Below are 23,416 nucleotides of genomic sequence, written 5' to 3' on the forward strand. Positions count from 1 at the left end.
CCCCTCCTTTTAAATGTGAAACCCGACCCATTGCTTGCTCTGGGAAAGGGAGGTGCTGCAGTTTGAAAACATTCCCACATGTTATGAAGGCATAAGAAGCCCTCTTCCTTTTTATCTCCCCCCAGGTGCAAATGTTTCTACGCTCCTCCTATCATTTCCATCCCTGAGGTTATCGCAGATTAGAAGGCGAAAAAAACATACTCGCGATGACATGTTTTCCAAGCTCATGCAGTCCTCCTGCACTGATAGGGCACAGCTTAATGCATGGAGGCATTCAGTGGCAGAGCCCAGGAAAGAAGTGAGTGTGAAGAGCGGAGGTAGGATGCGATGTTGGGGCTAATGGGGGAGCAAACGGACATGATGAAGCATCTTCTGGAGCTGCAGGAAAGCCAACAAGAGCACAGATCTCCGCTGCATCCACTGCATAACCGCTTACCCTCCTCCCCATGTTCCATAGCCTCCTCACCCAGACGCCCAAGAACACCGGGGGAGGGTTGGGGGGAAGGCTCCAGGCATCCAGCCACTCCACTCCAGAGGATGGCCCAAACAACAGAAGGCTGTCATTCGAACAGTTTGATTTTTAGTGTGGCTACAATAAACAGTGTGGCCTTGTCCTTCCCTCCTCCCCCACCCCACCCGGGCTACCTTGTTGCTATCTCATTTTTTTTTAATTAATAAAGAAAGAATGCATAGTTTCAAAACAATAGTTACTTTTATTTCGAAGGGAGGAGGATGGTTGGCTTACAGGGAATTGAAATCAACAAAGGGGGTGGGTTTGCATCAAGGAGAAACACACACAACTGTCACACCGAAGCCTGGCCAGTCATGAAACTGGTTTTCAAAGCCTCTCTGATGCGCAGCATGCCTTGCTGTGCTCTTCTAATCGCCCTGGTGTCTGGCTCAAAATCGGACGCCAGGCGATTTGCCTCAACCTCCCACCCCACCATAAACGTCTCCTCCTTATTCTGACAGATATTATGGAGCACACAGCAAGCAACAATAACAATGGGAATGTTGGTTGCGCTGAGGTCTGTCTGATCTAGTCAGCAAACAGTGCCAGTGAGCTTTTAAACATCTAAAGGCACATTCTACCACCTTCTACACTTGCTCAGCCTATAGTTGAACTGTTCCTTACTACTGTCCAGGTTGCCTGTGTAAGGCTTCATGAGCCATGGGAGCAAGGGGCAGACTGGGTCCCCAAGGATAACTATTGGCATTTCAACATCCCCAATGGTAATTTTCTGGTCTGGGAAGTAAGTCCCTTCTTGCAGCTGCTCGAACAGCCTGGAGTTCCTAAATATGCAAGCGTCATGCACCTTTCCTGGCCGTCCCACACTGATGTCGGTGAAACATCCCTTGTGATCCACCAGTGCTTGCAGCACCATTGAGAAGTACCTCTTGCGGTTTATGCACTGGTTATGATCCACCACAGTTAGGGAACCCCATTGCAGCAAAGCCATCCAGTATGAGCTGCACATTTCCCAGAGTCACTACCCTTGATAACAGAACGTCAATGATTGCATTGGCTACTTGGATCACAGCAGCCCCCACAGTAGACTTGCCCACTCCAAATTGATTCCCGACTGACTGGTAGCAGTCAGGCATTGCAAGCTTCCACAGGGCTATCTCCACTCTCTTCTCAACTGTCAGGGCAGTTCTCATCTTGGTATTCCTGTGCTTCAGGGTGGGGGAAAGCAAGTCACAGAGTTCCAGGAAAGTGGCCTTACGCATGCAAAAGTTTCACAGCCACTGGGAATCATCCCATACCTGCAACACTATGCGGTCCCACCAGTCTGTGCTTGTTTGCTGGGACCAGAACCAGCATTCCACTGTATCAACCAGCCCCACTGCCTCCATGATATTCCAATTGCCACAGCCCGTGCTTTCAGGAATGTCTGTGTCCATGTCCTCATCAAAATCCTCCTCGTGCTGGCGTCTCATAGCCCAGTTCTGAATATACTCCAGGATAATGCACGAGGTGTTTACAATGCTCACAACAGCAGCGGTGACGGTGAGCTGAGCAGGTTCCATGCTTGCTGTGGTATGGCGTCTGCAAGAGAGCAGAGTTGCAGTGGAAGCAGTGACAACAGTTAGCAGTCGTACAGCACCCAGGAGGACCAGAACTGATCCCCCAAGCTCGTCGCTAGGGAGCAGGAGAGCAGAGTTGCAGTGGAAGCAGTGTATGAAGACGGTTAGCAGTCCTACTGCACCGTCTGCTGACAGCAGCACCCAGGACTCAATAGCAGTGGTGATGGTGAGCTGAGCTGAGTGGGCTCCATGCTTGCCATGGAATGGCGTCTGCACAGAAAACAGGCACGAAACGATTGTCTGATGTTTTCACGGAGGGAGGGGTGACTAACGACATGTACCCAAAACCACCCGCAACAATGTTTTTGCCCCATCAGGCTTTGGGAGCTTAACCCAGAATTCCAATGGGCGGCGGAGCCAGCGGGAACTGTGGGATAGCTACCCACAGTGCACCGCTCCGTAAGTCGATGCTAGCCACGGTAGTGAGGACGCACTCTGCCGACTTAATGCGCTTAGTGTGGACATATGCAATCGACTGTATAAAGTCGATTTCTAAAAATCGACTTCTATAAGAACAACCTAATTTCGTAGTGTAGACATACCCTCATAGACTTTAAGGTCAGAAGGGACCATTGTGATCATGCATCTAGTCTGACCTCCTGAACATTGCAGGCCACAGAACCTCACCCACCCTCTCCTGTAATAGACCCCTGGCTTCTGTCTGAGTTACTGAAGTCCTCAAATCCTGGTTTAAAGACTTCAAATTACAGAGAATTCACTATTTACACTAGTTTAAACCTGCAAGTGATATATGCCCCATGCTGCAGATGAAAACGAAAAACCCCCAGGTTCTCTACCAAGCTGACCCCTTGGGGGGAAATTCCTTCCCAACCCCAAATATAGTGATCAGTTAGACCATGAGCATGTGGGCAAGACCCATCAGGCACTAGTAACACCCTTAAGCATCCGATGAAGTGAACTGTAGCTCACGAAAGCTTATGCTCTAATAAATTTGTTAGTATCTAAGGTGCCACAAGTACTCCTGTTCTTTTTACCCTGAAGCATGTAGTCCTCAATAAGTGCTAATTTTACACATATTGGAATGGGGCTTGGTTTCTGGAAAGATAAGTTTATTAAATCAAGTTCTTACCCTTCTGGAATGTTCATAGAAAGGGTCTTCCATCCTCTGAACTCAGAGGCAAAATCTCCTACATGTTGCTCCCAGTCTCAAACACATTTCTCACTACAATAAAGTGCCACATCCTGTTCTTAAAGGGCCAGCTCCTATTAGCCCAATTACAAACACTAAAATGCAACAATAAAACAAATATTTATACAAGATCTAAATTTGCTTCTAAATACAAAGATTTCCAATATAAAGTAATTCCAAACTTTCAAAACTCTCCTTTGCTGTGATGTCTATGAAAAACTTGATGATGGTTAGACTGCTGGTGTGCTGAGACCACTGTCTATCATGCTGACCAGTATTGTCTCATTGTTTTCTACTCCCCACCTGTCTGTATCCACCTGTCATTTCTTGTCATATACTTACACTCTAAACTCCTTGGAGCAGGGACTATCTTTGTGTTCTGTGTTGATACAGCACCTAGCACGATGGTCCTGGTCCCTAATTGGGGCTTCTAGGTAATACAAAAAAACAAATCACATATTAAAAGTGTAAGGATTGTGGAGTAATTGTTTGAAATTATTTCCTTTACTTAGAGTTGACAGCAGATTTTGGACTCACTATCTTCAGATCCACAGTACAAACCTCCTCTGCTTCAGCAGTAAGTGGTAGGGTAAAAACATACCGATATCTTCAACCTCCAGGGGGAAACTCAAAATGCACTTGCCAATGGGTTATACAACTATTGGTGAAACAGTGGTGGGACAATTGGTATCAGGGTTTCTGTTTCTGAGGGAGAGTGTGTTCTAATGGCTACAGTGAGCACCCACAGACACCTTTTTGGGAGTTGTCTATGGGGACTGAATCCAGGCTCTCTAGATGCAACAGCATGAATCTATGTCACCTGTGCTAAAGAACCAGGTCTGCTAGTATGGAGACAACAGCAGAGTCATAAACTCCTATATGTGGTTTAGTCACTAGATAGTAACATGTAGCTGCAGTGTGTGTTAGATAAGTAATTTTGGATGTGCTTTTTGAGAAGAAGTATGGGAAATGAGCTAAGACACGTGTGTAGCTGGAAGCAAGCCCAACATGAGTGAAGTTGGGGGGGATTTTGCTGGCCAGTGAAGGGTCTGTCATAGCTGGTAGCTGTGAGCCCACAGCTGGACTAGGGTCACCTTTCTTTTTCGGGGACACAGAAGTGTCTGCCTCAGAGGGGACGTCATAAATATAAAGGAAAGGGTAAACACCTTTAAAATACCTCCTGGCCAGAGGAAAAACCCTTTCACCAGTAAACCGTTAAGAAGCTAGGATAACCTCGCTGGCACCTGACCAAAATGACCAATGAGGAGACAAGATACTTTCAAAGCTGGAGGCGAGGGAGAAACAAAGGTTCTCTCTGTCTGTGTGATGCTTTTGCCGGGAACAGAAAGGAATGGAGTCTTAGAACTTAGTAAGTAATCTAGCTAGATATGCATTAGATTCTGTTTTGTTTAAATGGCTGATAAAATAAAGCTGTGCTGAATGGAATGTATATTCCTGTTTTTGTGTCTTTTTGTAACTTAAGGTTTTGCCTAGAGGGATTCTCTATGTTTTGAATCTGATTACCCTGTAAGGTATTTACCATCCTGATTTTACAGAGGTGATTCTTTTACTTTTTCTTCAATTAAAATTATTCTTTTAAGAACCTGAATGCTTTTTCATTGTTCTTAAGATCCAAGGGTTTGAGTCTGTGTTCACCTATACAAATTGGTGAGAATTTTTATCAAGCCTTCCCCAGGAAAGGGGGTGTAGGGTTTGGGGAGGATCTGGGGGGGAAAGGCGTTTCCAAGCGGGCTCTTTCCCGGTTATATATCTGTTAGACGCTTGGTGGTGGCCGCAATAAAGTCCAAGGGCAAAAGGTAAAATAGTTTGTACCTTGGGGAAATTTTAACCTAAGCTGGTAAAAATAAGCTTAGGGGTTTTCATGCAGGTTCCCACATCTGTACCCTAGAATTCAGAGTGGGGAAGGAACCTTGACAGGAGCCCAGAGAGGGAAGTCCAGACGGAAGGTGAGGGGGACAGGACGGTCTGCCCACCTTTTGCAGGGAGGCTTTTCCCCAGGAAGAGGGTGAAGAATCTGCATCTAAAGTTCCAGACCCCTCACCCATGAATCAGGTTTTGAGGGAAGATAGGGGTCGGATCTCCTGGAGGGGCGAATCCACCCAGCTCACCTGTGGAGAATAAAGAGATGGGTGACTGAGGGGATCATACCAATCCAAAGCACTCCATTAAAGAATGTTGTTCCTGCTACCCTTGTGAGAGATAACAAGATCTCTTCAAGGCTAGGGAAAGAAAAACTTTGCATTTGGGAAGCTTCACAAGGGGGTGGGGTCCAACCCAAAGAAATTCCAGAGGGAGGGGCCGAGGGCAGGCATGGTTACAGTGCACCCTTTCCTTGCCAAAGCCTCAAACACATGCCTGAATTGAGACCCTTCTCCAAAGAGGCAGAAGAATCTGTATCGTAGCATCTACCATGGTACACAAAGGAATTGGGAAATGCAATAGACACTAAACAAGCTAAATTGTGTGAGCAGAGCCTGTTCACCGTAGATTTGCTGTTAATTTTGTGTCTTTTGCTACTTCATCTAGGGGTCAAGACAAAGGAGTTAATACTAATGGTAAATCCTTTAAAGATGTGTGACATACCTGATTTGTAGAAAAAAAACTTTTGTACATGCTAGGGATGGTGACAAGACAGTCCCACAAGCATGTTGCTTTTCAGCTTATACTTGTAAAGAGGCTGGAAGCTTGGCACAGCAATAAAAGCATAACAGGCCTACACTGCTGTGTGGAACGGGAAACTGAGGCACACCACCACATGGCATTGATGGCTAAATGCCAAGACACCTATACTTTAACAGACATTGCTGTCTGCATTCTGTTGGCAATACTACACCACATGTTTTCAGGCACCCGGGGACCAGAAACCCCAAACCTTGCTAGAACACCTGTTAATGACATCAAAGGGTTTAAAGGTACTGGGTGGGTGTGTGACCAGAGGAAAACAGGGATTTTACATGTACTGCCTCCACCATGGACAGTCCCCAAGACTCTGGCAGTAAGTTCAGGAGGAGGTTGTGACGTTATTGACACGAACAGTGACCGTATAGATCATTGTTGCAACCAGGATCCTATGGTTACACCAGGTCTTGTACAGAGGAGGTCAAGTGGGGTGTCTATGAAAAGGTTGTAGTTTGCTGGTTATGATTATGCTATCTATATATGTGTATCATTTTTGTATTTGAAGTTATGAATATTGGCTATGTACTTGTTTGATTCTAAGTAGCCTCAGTGAAGCATTTGGTCAGCTTCTTGAGAAAGGACTATTCTCAGTAAGTGCCCAGTCGAGAAACACTTAACTGACAATGGACTTTGGGAGACACCAATCCACATCTGAACTTTCCTGGGAATGTTCAAACTAACCTGTAAACAATGGCACTGGCCTGCAAAAAGCTGAATCATTCATGGACATGTGACTTGCCCAGGTGGCTACAAACTCCATCTTGTTGCTGTGATTTTGCACAGAAGAACAAAGGAGTTTCTGCCCACAATAAAATGAATATAAATGGCCCTAGAAACCCCTCCATTTTGTCTTCAGCTAGTTTGAGATGGCCTCTCCACCCACAAGAGATGCCTGAAAGAAACTGAAACAAAGGACAGTAACTATGGGGGTGTGCACGATTGCTGGACCCAGACTAGGAAGAAGTCCAGTCTGTGAAAGAAGCTTATTGAAACATCTCTGGGGGGGGGGGGGCGGGGGTGTGTGAGATTTTATCTGAAATCAGTTTCTTAATGTTTTAGGCTTAGACTTGCACATTTCACTTTATTTTCCTTGGTAACTTACTTTGTTCTGTCTGTTATTACTTGGAACCACTTAATCCTACTATTTATACTTGATAAAATCATTTTTGCTTATTATTGAACCCAGAGTTAGTGACTAATACCTGGGGGAGAAAACAGCTGTACATATCTCTCTATCAGTGTTATAGAGGGTGGACAATTTATGAGTTTACTCTGTATAAGCTTTATACAGAGTAAAATGGGTTTATTTTGGGGTTTGTATCCCGTTGGGTGCCTGGGTGCTGGAGACAGGAGCACTTCTTAAGCTGTTTTCAGTTAAGTCTGCAGCTTTGGGGCACGTGGTTCAGATCCTAGGTCTGTGTTGGAGTAGACTGGCGTGTCTGGCTCAACAAGGCAGGGTTCTGGAGGCCCAAACTGACAGAGAAAATGGGCTCAGAGGTAGTCTCAGCACATCAGGTGACAGTCCTAAGGGGGTCTCTGTGACCCAACCCATCACAACGTGTACACTTTGAGTTGGTGGTGTAAATTCCAGTTGAAGGAGACATACCTGTACTCACTCTGTTGGAGCAAGCATGCTAAAAATAGAGTTTAGTTGCAGCAGCATGAGGGGAAGAAGAAGGGTTGCCAGTTTTGGTTGGATGTATTCCTGGAGTCTTCATCACAGGACATAATCTTTAATTAAAGGTTAATGCTTAATTTCTGGAGACTCCAGGACAATCCTGGAGGGTTGACAACCCTAGCCAGAAAGGGCTAGTGACTCCAAATACATGCCTTTTGTCTGTTGCTGTGTCTATACTCTCTTTTTTTAGTATACCAGCTCAATCACAGCTAGAACAGGTAAACTGTACACACACACCCCACCTTGAAGTGCAGACATAACCGACTTGGGTCTGCTATTTTATAGACTTGGCTTCTATTCCCAGCTCCACTGGAAGTAACCTTAAACACACTTTCAGTTGTCTTATCTGTAGAATGGGAGAATGATCATTACCTCCCCTACAGTAGACGCATGAGGTTATAAAGGACACACAATTATGAACAACGATCATTGGAAGAGCTGGGATGAGAATTCAGTCTCCTAAATTACAACTTGGTGAATTTTCACCTAGACCACTGGACATTATGTGAAGGAGGGAGTCCCCCCCCTTTCTCTGCCTCCCCCCAAAAAAATCACACTAAGGCAGGAATTTATCAAGTTTTCACAAGAGCTCCTACAGTAGAAGCCAAAACCATGTGAGTTGGCAACACTGCAAAGCACACCAAAATATGTTGTGAATTAATTTTTTCTTCAAGAAAAAAATTTACTAAATGTGTCAAGTCAAAGTATCAAAGTCCATTCAGCCTCACACACACACCTCTGGATCTCTCCTGAGCCTGGTCCCCTCTGACCTTAGGATGTTACTTCCTTTTCCTGTACCCTAGGGATTATGGAGCACTTTATTGGATAGACATTGAATTGGTTAACACTGTGTCCTGCACTGGCTAGATTGTTTCCCTCCAGCTCAGCCCAGCCTGGGTGGAGGGGAACCTGGCTAGTAATGAGCCAGTAGGTTCAGTACAATATTATATTTTTATTTTTATTAATTATATGCAGTAAAAGGTGCAGCAAGTGAGGCAAGTACACAGAAGGGTCTCTGAAAGGATACAGGTTGCTACTCCAGCTCCACAACTTTGAGAGTAAAGAGAAACAATCTTTCACGATTTGAGGAATTGCTCTGAGGTATAACCACCATCAGTAGCAGCTCATTCCCCTGCTTCTTTCCTTTGGGATATCTTCACTTAGAGGATTTTTTTCATTGGTAAATGTGTTTTCTAAAGGTAAGAAAGGAAGGATTTAGGAGTGTAATGAATTACTGCAGTGTGGTAGGAAAAATGTTTTAAGGTGAAAAATATGTAAAGGATATTTCACTGTTCCAGCAAATTAAAAAAAAAAAAAGAAAAGAAAAGAAAGGGAAGGGAGATTATTGCATGACTCATACTCCCTAGAGTGACAGTGTCAGCAGACTTGGAATCATCCCTCATTCTTCAAAGAAACTGTGTTGCATAGGACAAACAGATGAGCAAATTGATGAGTAACTGATGAGAACTTTGATTTCTGAACATAAAACTAGCAAAGAGCTCAGATTATTTTTTAATGGATAAAGACATGAGGTAATCATTAACATCCTCCTGAAAGCTGAGAGTTGCAATGAAATAAAGCAGGTGGTACACTAGACTAGTGGCCCCCAAACACAAATAGTTTTACTCGTGTTGCAATTCAAGGTTGAGGAGATTGCTTTCATGAGTCCGTGGAAAGGTTACTGGACTGGGAAGCAAGAGTCCTGGGACTGAGTGCCAGTTGTGCCACTGTCATTCTGTGTACACGTGGGCAAGTCAGTCCAACTCTCAGTTTCACCATCTTTTAAACTGGGATAACAGTACTGACCCTTCTTTCCTAACATTTTGAAATCTATGAATGAAAAGTACTATACGAGAGCTAAACTAAGCACAGTTATATGGGCCAAATTATGATACCCCTTTTGCTAAGTAGCACTTTCATCAGGGAACAGTCCTATTGATTTCAGTGGGACTGTTTGAGGAGTAAGGTGCTACTCAATGTGAGAAAAGGTAGCAGAATCTGGCCCTTATTATTTTGGGTTTGGTACTCAAGGGTCCCTCTTCAAACCTTAGGGCCCAGTTCTTTAAACTTTATCTTGAAGAACACTTACTCTTGCAACTGCATAAGAATGGCTCAGTCAGACCAATGGTCCACTTAGCCTAATATCCTGTCTTCCAACAGTGGCCAATGCCAGGTGCTTCAGCGGGAATGAACAGAACAGGGTGATTATTGAGTGATCCATCCCCTGTCATCCAGTCCCAGCTTCTGGCAGTTGGAGGTTTAGAGACTTTGCTAATAGCTATTAATGGACTATCCTCCATGAACTTATCTACTTTTTTGAATGCAGTTATACTTTTGGCCTTCATGACATCCCATGGCAACGAGTTCCACAGGTTGATTGTGCATTGTGTGACAAAATACTTCCTTTTGCTTGTTTTAAACCTGCTGCCTATTAATTTCATCAGGTGACCTCTAGTTCTTGTGTTATATGAAGGGGTAATTAACACTTCCCTAGTCACTTTCTCCATAACGTTCATGATTTTGTAAGTAGTGACTTCAGGGGTTGGCTGTGTGCTCTTGGTCAGCAGAACCACCTGATGGTGAAAGTCCCAAGGCCACTTCACCTAGTAGTTACATTTCAGGGTGTGTCCATGGCAGAGAGGAGGTCGGGGAACCCAGGCCCACCCTACCACCAGGTTCCAACTCAGGGCCCTTCAAAACAGTAGCCCCATGTGTGGGGCCTACTGTCTGGTACCTGAAGCACATTCTCTTGGTTCCTTCCTACCCTTGTTCTGCTCCTTCCAGTGTTGCCATGGGTTCTACTGGGGGTCTTTCCTGTATTCCTCTCTGGTCATCTCTGGAGTCTCTTCTGCTGACAACAGCAAGTTATCACCCACAACTCCTGTGGTAAAAGAGCCTCCTGTGTCTCGGCTACCAGGCTTGGTCCTGGCCACATGGAGCCCTGGCAGTTTCCTGGCAGGAGACTGCTGCACCCAATTGCTCTCCTTCTTGGTCAGCCCAGACTGAGCTGAGCTGCTTCCTTTTTAATCTTCCCATCTCTAGGAGCATGCCTACCAGAGGTGAGGGGGCCTGGCTTCCTGTGTCCAGAGTAGCTCCTTAACCCTCACCAGTATGGGGTTGATACATCTCATCACAGTCACTTACACAATGTGACTAGTTCCAGGATCAGATTGCTATGACAAGCCTATGTGCTGGGCCCTGCTGCTTCTATTTCTAGAATATGCACAACTCAATTGGGGGCTGGTACAGCTAAGGTTTTATTCTGATTGGTAAATTACTCAGAAATGTTAAGGACCACTGTCCTACAACATGACTTTCAGCACACTACTTACTGTTGTAAAATGGAGGAGCAAGACAAATCACCGGTTTCTTGTTTGCTATGACATTACTCAGCAATATAATAACTTTTCTGGCAGGGCAATTTTTCTGTGATTATTTTCTTCACTTAAATATATTGTTCTATCTATCACAAGGACCTGACTCAAAACGCTTAATTTATCAAATACATTTAACTGATCATACAAGTAAGAGACTGATGACCCATCTCAGTTATGCACAGGTTCTGTGTAAGCCTTGCCTCACAGCTTTGATGATGTACCTCAGTCCTGAGCTGCATTATCACTGCTATTTTAGCCGTGGGAATTTCATAAGCAAGACTGACAACGCCATTACTGCTTCCATTCAATTATATTTATTTGTATGTATTGTCTTTTATGCAAAATATCTTACAACACTTTACAGTATAAGATGAAATAATATGTAATAAGGCTTTATTAAATCAGGTATGGCAAATTTTATACAAACAGCTTTGCAAAACTGTGGAGAGATAGACCAAAGGAAAAGAAAAGCTGTAACTTATAAGAGGTGCTATTGTACATAAATATCATTGTCCCCCATGCTAGTATAGGATGGAAGCAGGGTGGGATTTAGTGAGAATCTGTATCATAAAGTGAAAAGGAAGATTTTTAAAATGAGATTGGAACAGAAGAGGTCTTTCAATGGCCTTGTGACTGAGAAAGAGAAAGAACTCCAGAAGTAAACAGGGAGGTACAGAAGTAAGATTGAACTTGAACTATGGAGAACATTGAAGAACCCCTGCAAAGCAATGCTCTGCCATTCAGAAAGTGAAGGGCCAAGAATGAAATTTGAACTTGGATCTACTTCACAGTAATACATAGCACTAGAAGAGTGTTTCCCAACTGGTGGGCTGCAACCCCTGAGGAAGGAGGGGGAAGTGTCACATAAGGCACGTGGGGTCACAAGTCATTGAAAATTATTACAATTCTAAAACAAAGAATAAAAAAATTCCAAAATAATACTGGGGTGGCCAAAATTTGGGTGCAGGGGGACATGAGGAATCAGAGGAAGACCCTGAGGACATGCAAGGGGAAGTGAAGGGCATGGGCATTGTTGTTGTTGATATATATTTTTACTCTTAGTTTTACAATAAATGTAAGAAGGTCATGAAAATTCTTGCCTCTGAATAAGGGGTCACCAACTTGAAAATATTGAGAAGCACTGCACTAGAACAAGATCCCAGTGCAGTCTACATCTCTAATCCTGCCATTGTTTGCAGCTCAAAAATATCTTGCCACTGGAATGATACATTACATTGATCTAGCATCTTTCATCTGAAGGATGAATGTATGTACATAATATAAATGACAAATTAGTGACTATTTTACTGTCTAAATACTTTGTACCTGTTACATCATATAATGAAGTCTAAGATCATCTCTGAGGTTGTAACTATTAAACAGAATCTACCTCAATATCTTACTAAAACCAGCATGGTATTCTTATTTGATTTAATGAAACTCCTGTCTCAACTGAATCTCCTTTACCCACAGATATTTTTATATATATATATATATATATATATTGTGAAATATCCAAATTTAATTTACCTTTACTGATATTTGCTACAAAACCTTTTATTGTAGCAAAGTAGAAAAATGAGGCCAAGCAATCTATTGGCATACATTTATTCATGTAAATTTCTAACCCAAATTTGAGGGCCAAGAAGCAAATATCAAAAGGGAAATTCTGCCCCTCCATCCATGGTGTGGAGGACAGCATCTGCTTTGGAAATAGGGTTGCTCCACTGTGTAAAAGAAAGCAGGAATTGGGAAAGGTTCTCATAATCCTTGTGAAATTACAGAAACAGAAAATCCTGTATCAACCTCCATCTTAAATCTTTAACACTTCGCCTATTGTTCTGACATTCTACAGTTGTAGAGATCCTACAACATTCTCTGCGGCATCCCTGTTGCCACTTGTAGGTGGATGACTCTGTAATCCTCTCATATTGCTGTTGCGAGGTAGCAGTTGTGCTTTTTGCACTGGTCTGCACATTGTGCCCCAATTTGTTGCAGGTTCTATAGAGCTTATCCTTGATCCAACAGTCATGTGCATTGTGAGACTGTTTCCCCACAAATAGTCTTTGAGTGTAGTCCACATCATGCTTTATGCTTGACCCCGTGTTTACTTGTTGCAGCTCCCTGGCATCTTTAATTAGCTTTCTCCATTGATACAGCAATTTCTAGAGCACATTTGAGAGTCAAATCAGCTTCAGTCAATAACCATTTTTGCATTACTTCATTTTGCATGCTATACACTAACTGGTCCCTTAATGCATCATTTAAACTCTCTTCCAACTGGCAATGCTCTGTTAATTTCCTTAATTCAGCCACATGTTCAGAAATTGTTTCATTGTCTTTTGGTATTGTTTATAAAAACAAAATGCTCTGTAATCTCCAGTGGCTTTGGGGATAGGTGACTGTGTAGAATTTCCATTGTAGTCCCCATGTCAGGTTGGGGGCTTCAGGGAGCAGCTCAGTGTCTTGGAACTAGGACATAGGCAGTGAGACCTAGTGATCAGAACAGTGGGGGTCAGAACAGGAGTCAGGAGCCAAGAACCAGAGCCAGGGATCAAAGCTGGAGATAGAGTCAGGAGTCAAGCCAAGGGTCAGGGTCAGAGTCAAAGTCAGGAGTCAAGTCAAAGGTTGGAGCCAGAGTCAGTAGCCAGGGTGGGGTGTAGAAGTAGGGATCTGGAACAAGGCAGGGTACAATCTAGCAGCCAGCCAGTGACCCACCTAGTTGCTCAGACAATTCCTGTGCCTCCTTTTGGTTTAAAAAGTGAGCCTGAGCCAATCAGAGGCCAGACATCCCCTCCCATCAGGAGCTTTAGTGGGTGGTGCATCTGGTGAGCTAGGGTCTACCAGTCCATACTCCCTGCTGGTACCGGAGAGCTACTGGGTGGTGGCTGCAGTCTGGGGCCTGCAGATCCGGTTTTGAGACCCATGATCCCCCTCACACAGCAGCTCCCACAGAGAGCAGCACAGAGACTGGACCCAAAAGTGAGTCTGCCTGCCTACCAGAGCTGGAGGGAAATACAGAGACTGTGGGGACTAGACCAAGAGCCCAAACTGACAAGCAGGGCAAATAACTGGAGAGCCTGCACATGGCTGGAATATGTGAGCTGAGTGTGAGAAAGATGCCATGAACAGAAGGTTGGCTGGCTGCCATTGTGGAGATTGGAGCAGCCAGAGAAGACACAACCCCTATCTTGTTGTCTGCCAAAGAGGACTGGAGACTCCACTTGCTTCTTCATGCCAAGGTCAACGAATCAGATACAATGGTACTTCAGCCTGTCTACAGCTTGGCCCCCTACCGTATTGTGTAAAATAGCCACACACATATTTAGTAGGGAGAGCAGGTTGAATTTTCACTGGTGCACAATAAGGAACCATTTGGCTTTATAAAATTGAGGCCAGGGTAGAAATAAATGGTGAGCTAAGCCCTGGTCTACACTAGGACTTTAGGTCGAATTTAGCAGCGTTAAATCGATTTAAACCTGCACCCGTCCACACAATGAAGCCCTTTATTTCGACTTAAAGGGCTCTTAAAATCGATTTCCTTACTCCACCCCTGACAAGTGGATTAGCGCTTAAATCGACGTTGCCGGCTCGAATTTGGGGTACTGTGCACACAATTCGATGGTATTGGCCTCCGGGAGCTATCCCAGAGTGCTCCATTCTGACCGCTCTGGACAGCACTCTCAACTCAGATGCACTGGCCAGGTAGACAGGAAAAGAACCGTGAACTTTTGAATCTCATTTCCTGTTTGGCCAGCGTGGCAAGCTGCAGGTGACCATGCAGAGCTCATCAGCACAGGTGACCATGATGGAGTCCCAGAATCTCAAAAGAGCTCCAGCATGGACCGAACGGGAGGTACGGGATCTGATCGCTGTATGGGGAGAGGAATCCGTGCTATCAGAACTCCGTTCCAGTTTTCGAAATGCCAAAACCTTTGTGAAAATCTCCCAGGACATGAAGGAAAGAGGCCATTACAGGGACCCGAAGCAGTGCCGCGTGAAACTGAAGGAGCTGAGGCAAGCCTACCAGAAAACCAGAGAGGCGAACAGCCGCTCTGGGTCAGAGCCCCAAACATGCCGCTTCTATGATGAGCTGCATGCCATTTTAGGGGGTTCAGCCACCACTACCCCAGCCGTGTTGTTTGACTCCTTCAATGGAGATGGAGGCAATACGGAAGTAGGTTTTGGGGATGAAGAAGATGAGGAGGAGGAGGAGGTTGTAGATAGCTCACAGCAAGCAAGTGGAGAAACCGGTTTTCCCGACAGCCAGGAACTGTTTCTCACCCTAGACCTGGAGCCAGTACCCCCCGAACCCACCCAAGGCTGCCTCCTGGACCCAGCAGGCGGAGAAGGGACCTCTGGTGAGTGTACCTCTTAAAATGCTATACATGGTTTAAAAGCAAGCATGTGAAAGGATTACTTTGCCCTGGCATTTGCGGTTCTCCTAGATGTAGTCCTAAAGCCTTTGCAAAAGGTTTCTGGGGAGGGCAGCCTTATTTCGTCCTTCATGGTAGGACACTTTACCACTCCAGGCCAGTAACACGTACTCGGGAATCACTGTAGAACAAAGCATTGCAGTGTATGTTTGCTGGCATTCAACCAAAATCCGTTCTTTATCTCTCTGTGTTATCCTCAGGAGAGTGAGATATAATTCATGGTCACCTGGTTGAAATAGAGTGCTTTTCTTCAGGGGACACTCAGAGGAGCCCATTCCTGCTGGGCTGTTTGCCTGTGGCTAAACAGAAATGTTCCCCGCTGTTAGCCACAGGGAAGGGGGAAGGTTGAGGGGGTAGTCACGCCGTGGGAGGAGGCAAAATGCGACCTTGTAACGAAAGCACATGTGCTATGTATGTAATGTTAACAGCAAGGTTTACCCTGAAAGAGTGTAGCGACTGTTTTATAAAATGTGTCTTTTTAAATACCGCTGTCCCTTTTTTTTTCTCCACCAGCTGCATGTGTTTCAATGATCACAGGATCTTCTCCTTCCCAGAGGCTAGTGAAGCTTAGAAAGAAAAAAAAACGCACTCGCGATGAAATGTTCTCCGAGCTCATGCTGTCCTCCCACACTGACAGAGCACAGACGAATGCGTGGAGGCAAATAATGTCAGAGTGCAGGAAAGCACAAAATGACCGGGAGGAGAGGTGGAGGGCTGAAGAGAGTAAGTGGCGGGCTGAAGAGAGTAAGTGGCAGGCTGAAGACAGGGCTGAAGCTCAAATGTGGCGGCAGCATGATGAGAGGAGGCAGGATTCAATGCTGAGGCTGCTGCAGGACCAAACCAGTATGCTCCAGTGTATGGTTGAGCTGCAGCAAAGGCAGCTGGAGCACAGACTGCCACTGCTGCCCCTCTGTAACCTACCGCCCTCCTCCCCAAGTTCCATAGCCTCCACACCCAGACGCCCAAGAACGCGGTGGGGGGGCCTCCGGCCAACCAGCCACTCCACCACAGAGGATTGCCCAAAAAAAAGAAGGCTGTCATTCAATAAATTTTAAAGTTGTAAACTTTTAAAGTGCTGTGCTTAAAGTGCTGTGTGGCATTTTCCTTCCCTCCTCCACCACCCCTCCTGGGATACCTTGGTAGTCATCCCCCTATTTGTGTGATGAATGAATAACAAATGCATGACTGTGAAGCAGCAATGACTTTATTGCCTCTGCAAGCAATGATTAAAGGGAGGAGGGGAGGGTGGTTAGCTTACAGGGAAGTAGAGTGAACCAAGGGGCGGGGGGTTTCATCAAGGAGAAACAAACAGAACTTTCACACCGTAGCCTGGCCAGTCATGAAACTGGTTTTCAAAGCTTCTCTGATGCGTACCGCGCCCTCCTGTGCTCTTCTAACCGCCCTGGTGTCTGGTTGCGCGTAACCAGCAGCTAGGTGATTTGCCTCAACCTCCCACCCCACCATAAACGTCTCCCCCTTACTCTCACAGATATTGTGGAGCACACAGCAAGCAGTAATAACAGTGGGAATATTGGTTTCGCTGAGGTCTAAGCGAGTCAGTAAACTGCGACAGCGCACCTTTAAACGTCCAAATGCACATTCTACCACCATTCTGCACTTGCTCAGCCTGTAGTTGAACAGCTCCTGACTACTGTCCAGGCTGCCTGTGTACGGCTTCATGAGCCATGGCATTAAGGGGTAGGCTGGGTCCCCAAGGATACATATAGGCATTTCAACATCCCCAACAGTTATTTTCTGGTCTGGGAATAAAGTCCCTTCCTGCAGCTTTTGAAACAGACCAGAGTTCCTGAAGATGCGAGCATCATGCACCTTTCCCGGCCATCCCACGTTGATGTTGGTGAAACGTCCCTTGTGATCCACCAGAGCTTGCAGCTCTATCGAAAAGTACCCCTTGCGGTTTATGTACTCGGCGGCTTGGTGCTCCGGTGCCAAGATAGGGATATGGGTTCCGTCTATAGCCCCACCACAGTTAGGGAATCCCATTGCAGCAAAGCCATCCACTATGACCTGCACATTTCCCAGGGTCACTACCCTTGATATCAGCAGATCTTTGATTGAGTGGGCTACTTGCATCACAGCAGCCCCCACAGTAGATTTGCCCACTCCAAATTGATTCCCAACTGACCGGTAGCTGTCTGGCGTTGCAAGCTTCCACAGGGCTATCGCCACTCGCTTCTCAACTGTGAGGGCTGCTCTCATCTTGGTATTCATGCGCTTCAGCGCAGGGGAAAGCAAGTCACAAAGTTCCATGAAAGTGCCCCTACGCATGCGAAAGTTTCGCAGCCACTGGGAATCGTACCAGACCTGCAACACTATGCGGTCCCACCAGTCTGTGCTTGTTTCCCGAGCCCAGAATCGGCATTCCACAGTATGAACCTGCCCCATTAGCACCATGATGCATGCATTGTCAGGGCCCATGCTTTCAGAGAAATCTGTGTCCATGTCCTGATCACTCACGGGACCGCGCTGACGTCGCCTCCTCGCCCGGTATCGCGTTGCCATGTTCTGGTGCTGCATATACTGCTGGATAATGCGTGTGGTGGTTAATGTGCTCCTAATTGCCAAAGTGAGCTGAGCGGCCTCCATGCTTGCCTTGGTATGGCGTCCGCACAGAAAAAAGGCGCGGAACGATTGTCTGCCGTTGCTCTGACGGAGGGAGGGGCGACTGATGACACGGCTTACAGGGTTGGCTTCAGGGAGCTAAAATCAACAAAGGGTGTGCCTGTACATCAAGGAGTATTTCAGGCAGGACTGCACGGAGGGTTCCAATAAGAAATGGTGCACCTAAGTTATCGTTGTTATTGGAACAAGGAGGTTAGCCTGGCCTCTGATTGATACATGGCTAGATTTACCTCGCTGCACCTTCTCTGTGAGTGACTGCAGTGTGATCTAGACAGGGGAGGAGGCAAATGAGTACAAAACAAATCTGGTCTATTTCTTGTTCTGACCCACTCCATCTATCTTTTACATCTTTGGCTGGCAGCAGACGGTGCAGAAGGACTGCATGCCATCCACATCTCATGGCTGCTCGGCAGAAGATGGTACAGTACGACTGCTAGCCATCTTCATCTCTTGCCTGCCTGGCAGAAGATGGTACAGTACGACTGCTAGCAGTCCGTATCGCCTGCCCGCTCACCATAAGACGGTTCAATAGGACTGCAGGACTAAAGAGAATGACCTCGTCAAGTCACTCCAAATTTAGTCCCTGCGCCCATGTCTGCCCAGGCGCTCCCAGCCGACGTGGCCAGGAGCACCTCGGACACGACGAGGACGACTACCAATCGTATTGCACCGTCTGCTGCCAGAAGGCAATGGGTTGCTGCTACTGAGCAGCAAAGCCGTACCGCGTCTGCCAGCACCCAGGAGACATAGGGTGACGGTTACCTGAGCTGGCTCCATGCTTGCCGTGGTATGGCGTCTGCACAGGTAACTCAGGAAAAAAGGCGCGAAATGATTGTCTGCCCTTGCTTTCACGGAGGGAGGGAGGGAACGGGGGCCTGACAACACGTACCCAGAACCACCCGCGACAATGTTTTAGCCCCATCAGAGTGCTCCATTGTGACTGCTCTGGACAGCACTCTCAGATGCCCGATTGTTTGCCATTGCTCTGACGCTGGGAGGGGCGCTTACAGGGTTGGCTTCAGGGACCTAAAATCAACAAAGGGGGTGGCTTTACATCAAGGAGTATTTCAGGCAGGACTTCACGGAGGGTTCCAATGAGAAATGGTGCACCTAAGTTATTGTCCTTATTGGAACAAGAAGGTTAGCCTGGCCTCTGATTGATACATGGCTAGATTTACCTCGCTGCACCTTCTCTGTAAGTGACTGCAGTGTGATCTAGAAGAATGAGTCCCCTAGACAGGGGAGGGGGGGAAGCAAATGAGTACAAAACAAATCTGGTCTATTTCTTGTTTTGATCCACTCCATCTATCTTTTACATCTTTGGCTGGCAGCAGACGGTGCAGAAGGACTGCATGCCATCCACACCTCATGGCTGCTCGGCAGAAGATGGTACAGTACGACTGCTAGCAGTCCGTATCGCCTGCCCGCTCACCATAAGACGGTTCAACAGGACTGACTACAGGACTAAAGAGAATGACCTGCTCAAGTCACTCCAAATTTAGTCCCTGCGCCCATGTCTGCCCAGGCGCTCCTGATCGACCTCACAGAGGCGACCAGGAGCACCTCAGACATGACGATGACGGCTACCAGTCGTACTGTACCGTCTGCTGCCACAAGGCAAGGGGTTGCTGCTACTGTGTAGCAATGCCGTACCGCGTCTGCCAGCACCCAGGAGACATAGGGTGACGGTTACCTGAGCGGGCTCCATGCTTGCTGTGGTATGGCGTCTGCACAGGTAACTCAGGAAAAAAGGCGCGAAATGATTGTCTGCCCTTGCTTTCACGGGGGGAGGGAGGGAACGGGGGCCTGACGATATGTACCCAGAACCACCCGCAACAATGTTTTAGCCCCATCAGGCATTGGGATCTCAACCCAGAATTCCAATGGGCAGCGGAGACTGCGGGAACTGTGGGATAGCTACCCACAGTGCAACGCTCCGGAAGTCGATGCTTGCCTCGGTACTGTGGAAGCGCTCCGCCAAGTTAATGCACTTACTGCACTTAGAGCATTTTCTGTGGGGACACACACACTCGAATATATAAAACCGATTTCTAAAAAACCGACTTCTATAAATTCGACCTAATTTCGTAGTGTAGACATACCCTAAGTGACTCCTTACTGCCTGCCAATTCTTCCATGTCTGGGACACTTGTCCCTCTCATCGGTCCTGAGACAACTGCTGAGCAGAGGAAGAGGAGGTGGCAGTGAGGCATGGCAACCTGCAATAGAAGCTGGGAACTACAACCTGGATATTAGAGTGTGATTGTGACCCAAGAACCTCTTAATGCCAGTTGGCAATGGGTGCAGAGGCTTTACAAGGGATCTCTTGGGTCTGACATGAACATTCTAGGTCACCAAAGAGTGTCATGTGAAGACTCAAATAAACACCAGTGTCACACTGGTTGCCAATATCATTGTAAAATGTATGTACAGATACTGTGTAAGGAGTTATGTATATATATTGAAAATATGTTCTTAAAGTCTAAGGCAAAAAATTGGTTTTCTGTTGGACAAGAGATGTTTATCCATCCGTTTACATGTAAATTGAGTATTGTCTCACTCACAGTCTGAACTGAATGCAAATGAAGGATTGTGAGGACTTCAGAAAGAAATCAAAAGGAGGAGAAAAATAGTGAGGGAGAGTGCCTTATTTTAAGGTGTACTTCAAAGGTTTGTTCCACTATGTTTCAGGGGCAGAGAAGACACCCAGGTACCCTTCACTAAGGACATAAAAGGACAGTGATTCTGCTGTATGTTAACAAGGTCTTAGCCAGGCTTGGTTGAAAACGCTGGAGAAAACTTTGAGATAAAGTTTGTTTGTTAAAGTTTGGTCTCCAGAAAGTGTGTTATACTTTCGTTTTATCTGCAGCCATTTGTTTCCAATATTTTTACTCACTATTACCTGAATCTCTGCTCTTTTGATAATAAACTTAGTTTTGTTTTCACTATAAATTAATGTAAGTGTTGCAATATTAAGCAAAGTGATGGTCCTGAATTGAATCTTAGAAGCTGATGCATACCATTCCTTTGGGAACAGAAGGTGTGGTAATTCTGTGACTGCTCAGTAGAGAAGAGGTTGGACACTGCGGGGCATGCTCCGAAGACTTGTGGGGTGGGTTTGCCTATCGCTACCTGCACTGAGAGAATGAGGCCTGTGGGGGGCCTGGAAGACAGTGCTTGTGCTGTCAAAAACTGGTGGTTCAGGGAGCTGCTCCACAACAGGCACAGACTCGACTTCACAGGAAGGGTGGGTAGTGGAGAGATGCCTCACAACAGTGGGCACCCCTAAGGACTGTCATAATGGTAGCCTCCAGTGGCAGTTGGGGATGACAGTCTGATACTTTCCCAAATTTTTAGGTCTGGTAGGAAAACCCCATCCCTCTTGTGCACCTTCCCAGGGTCTATGAGGAGGATATTTAGCTATAGGCTGCCTAGGGCAACTGTAGACTGCCTAAGTGCAGTTTCATAATACTCAGCACACTCTTGCCTGAAAGAGTACCCTCTGGTGGGTTTGTAATATGTTTTGCTATTTGATTCTTTAACTCTGATTTGCAATGTTGATCTTCCTCCCTAAGGAGGAAGAATTCCCTTTGTGCGGGTATGTGTATGCAGATGTACAGGAATCATCCCATGTCTATGGCCTGAGCTTTTTGGCACTGATCTGCCCTGCAGGACTCTGTGAACATGAGTAAGACAACCTGGCAGTTAGGATTATCTGCCCTGCTGCACTTTGTGAAGGTGAACAGGGGAAACCCACTCTGATTTATTATTAATTTATTCCCCCTTGGAAGTTTGTCCCCATAATCCTGCTTCAAAATTGAGCTCAGAGATTACTCTGCAAATATTTCAAGTAGACTATGATTTCCCTCCTTCCTTCTCATTCTTTCAAGAAAAGTACGGGTGGGGGGAATAGGATGGATTCTCAAGATGCTCCATCCCTTTCTGTTGTATAGAATCCACATGGGCCAGATAGATTTCAGCCTGGGATATAAATAGGAATCCTAGGGAGGAGGATTGTAACAGGCTTGCCCCATGGGCTGGAGAGCCTGGGACTAAATCAGCCCTGATTACAGAATGGACCCCACCTGAGACAGGAATCACCTGATTCCTATACAAGAGGAGCCAGTGTTAAGTGCTAAGGGGGCTAACTTGGAGAAAGATAGGAGGGAGGAGACTGCAGGGAGAAAGAAGTCTTGTGCCAAGCCCTGAGTGATCAGGCAGGAAAGCACTCTGGGAAGGGAGCCTGGGAGAGACCCTGAATAACCAGGTAAGAAACTGGCTGAAGAAGAGCTCCAGAGAGGGTGGAAGTTTTGTATCTGTTAGTGTCCAGAGGGAGATGGAGGTGATATTTATATATAATCTACTTTATTTAGGATGTCTACTTTTAAGGATGATTCTGCTTTCCATCCTGGAGGCACGCTGCTATGGAAATCCCATTGTAACAAGTCTGCAGATCTTAGCACAAAGAAGAATAAGAAAATTTAACTGTGCTTACCTGAACATTTCTCTTCTTCAAGTAATAAGTTCCACAGATGCTGCCTACCCTGGAGAGAAGCAGATAATACAGAATGGAGATGGAAATTGATATACAAGTCTGTAATTTAAGCAAATAGATTTGAATAATCCTGGATATGAAAGTTATCTCAACTGGAGGGAAATTCAGGAGGTGAGGCATTTCCTTGCTTCCAGTGAGTGACAGGTCTGGTTCTCCCCACAAGCTGCAAGTGTAACACTGATAGACCCCAGTCGCTGGACGGCAGGACTGAACTGGAGTTTAGTGCATGAGCTGCTACCGCATGAGCTAAAAGACAACTGGCTGTTAGCTAAGGCTGTAGAGCAGACTCATTTTCTCTCTCTCTCTCTCTCAAAGTGGCCTCAGTGCTACTAGATGGGACAGAACACCACACCCAAGAGGTGTGTGGGTTACACAAGCAGGCCAAAATATTTGTTGTAATAGATCTGTGGACCTTATTAGCCAAAGAACAGAAATTTTCAGGTAATCATGGATACACTTTCCCTATTGATTCTCTTGATCAGAGATGTCTGACTGTCCACAGAGCCAGGTAGGCCTCCCCTGCGCCAGGAGAGAGCCAGTGCTTGTGGCCATTAGGGACTTACTCCCGTCAAAAGGAAGAGCTGTTGGCTTCCTAATAAGGGATGCAAGCCCTTTGCACTGAGCTCCAATGCCACCACCCAGGTCAGGCTAACTCACAAGTTATCCAAAAGGGTGGTGATCAGTTCCTGTAAACTACATGCTGAACACCTGCAGCTCCTACAGCCAGATTCTGAGCAGGTCTATAGCAGCATTTACATCAGTGGCTCTGTGCCAATTTACCAAGTCACT

The 23,416-nt window shown here is 46.0% G+C and overlaps 1 protein-coding gene across 8 annotated transcripts in view; it reads left to right on the plus strand.

The window, feature by feature from the left end:
• Positions 1–23,416, plus strand: part of TMEM18 (transmembrane protein 18) — a 70,950-nt gene that overhangs the window by 17,881 nt on the left and 29,653 nt on the right. For 5 of the 8 annotated variants that reach the window (XM_073336149.2, XM_073336151.2, XM_073336152.2 and 2 more), the window contains one exon: positions 126–1,047. The exons of 1 other annotated variant lie outside the window; for it this stretch is intronic. In XM_073336149.2, the coding sequence (XP_073192250.1) occupies positions 126–167 (42 nt within the window). In that variant the 3' untranslated portion in view covers positions 168–1,047. Of the gene's footprint in view, positions 1–125; positions 1,048–23,416 lie in introns of those variants that run through there. 2 more of the 8 variants (XM_073336145.2, XM_073336146.2) reach the window with 2 other exon arrangements.

Source organism: Lepidochelys kempii, chromosome 3 (genome assembly GCF_965140285.1).
Source record: "Lepidochelys kempii isolate rLepKem1 chromosome 3, rLepKem1.hap1, whole genome shotgun sequence".
Taxonomy (NCBI): Eukaryota; Metazoa; Chordata; order Testudines; family Cheloniidae; genus Lepidochelys; species Lepidochelys kempii.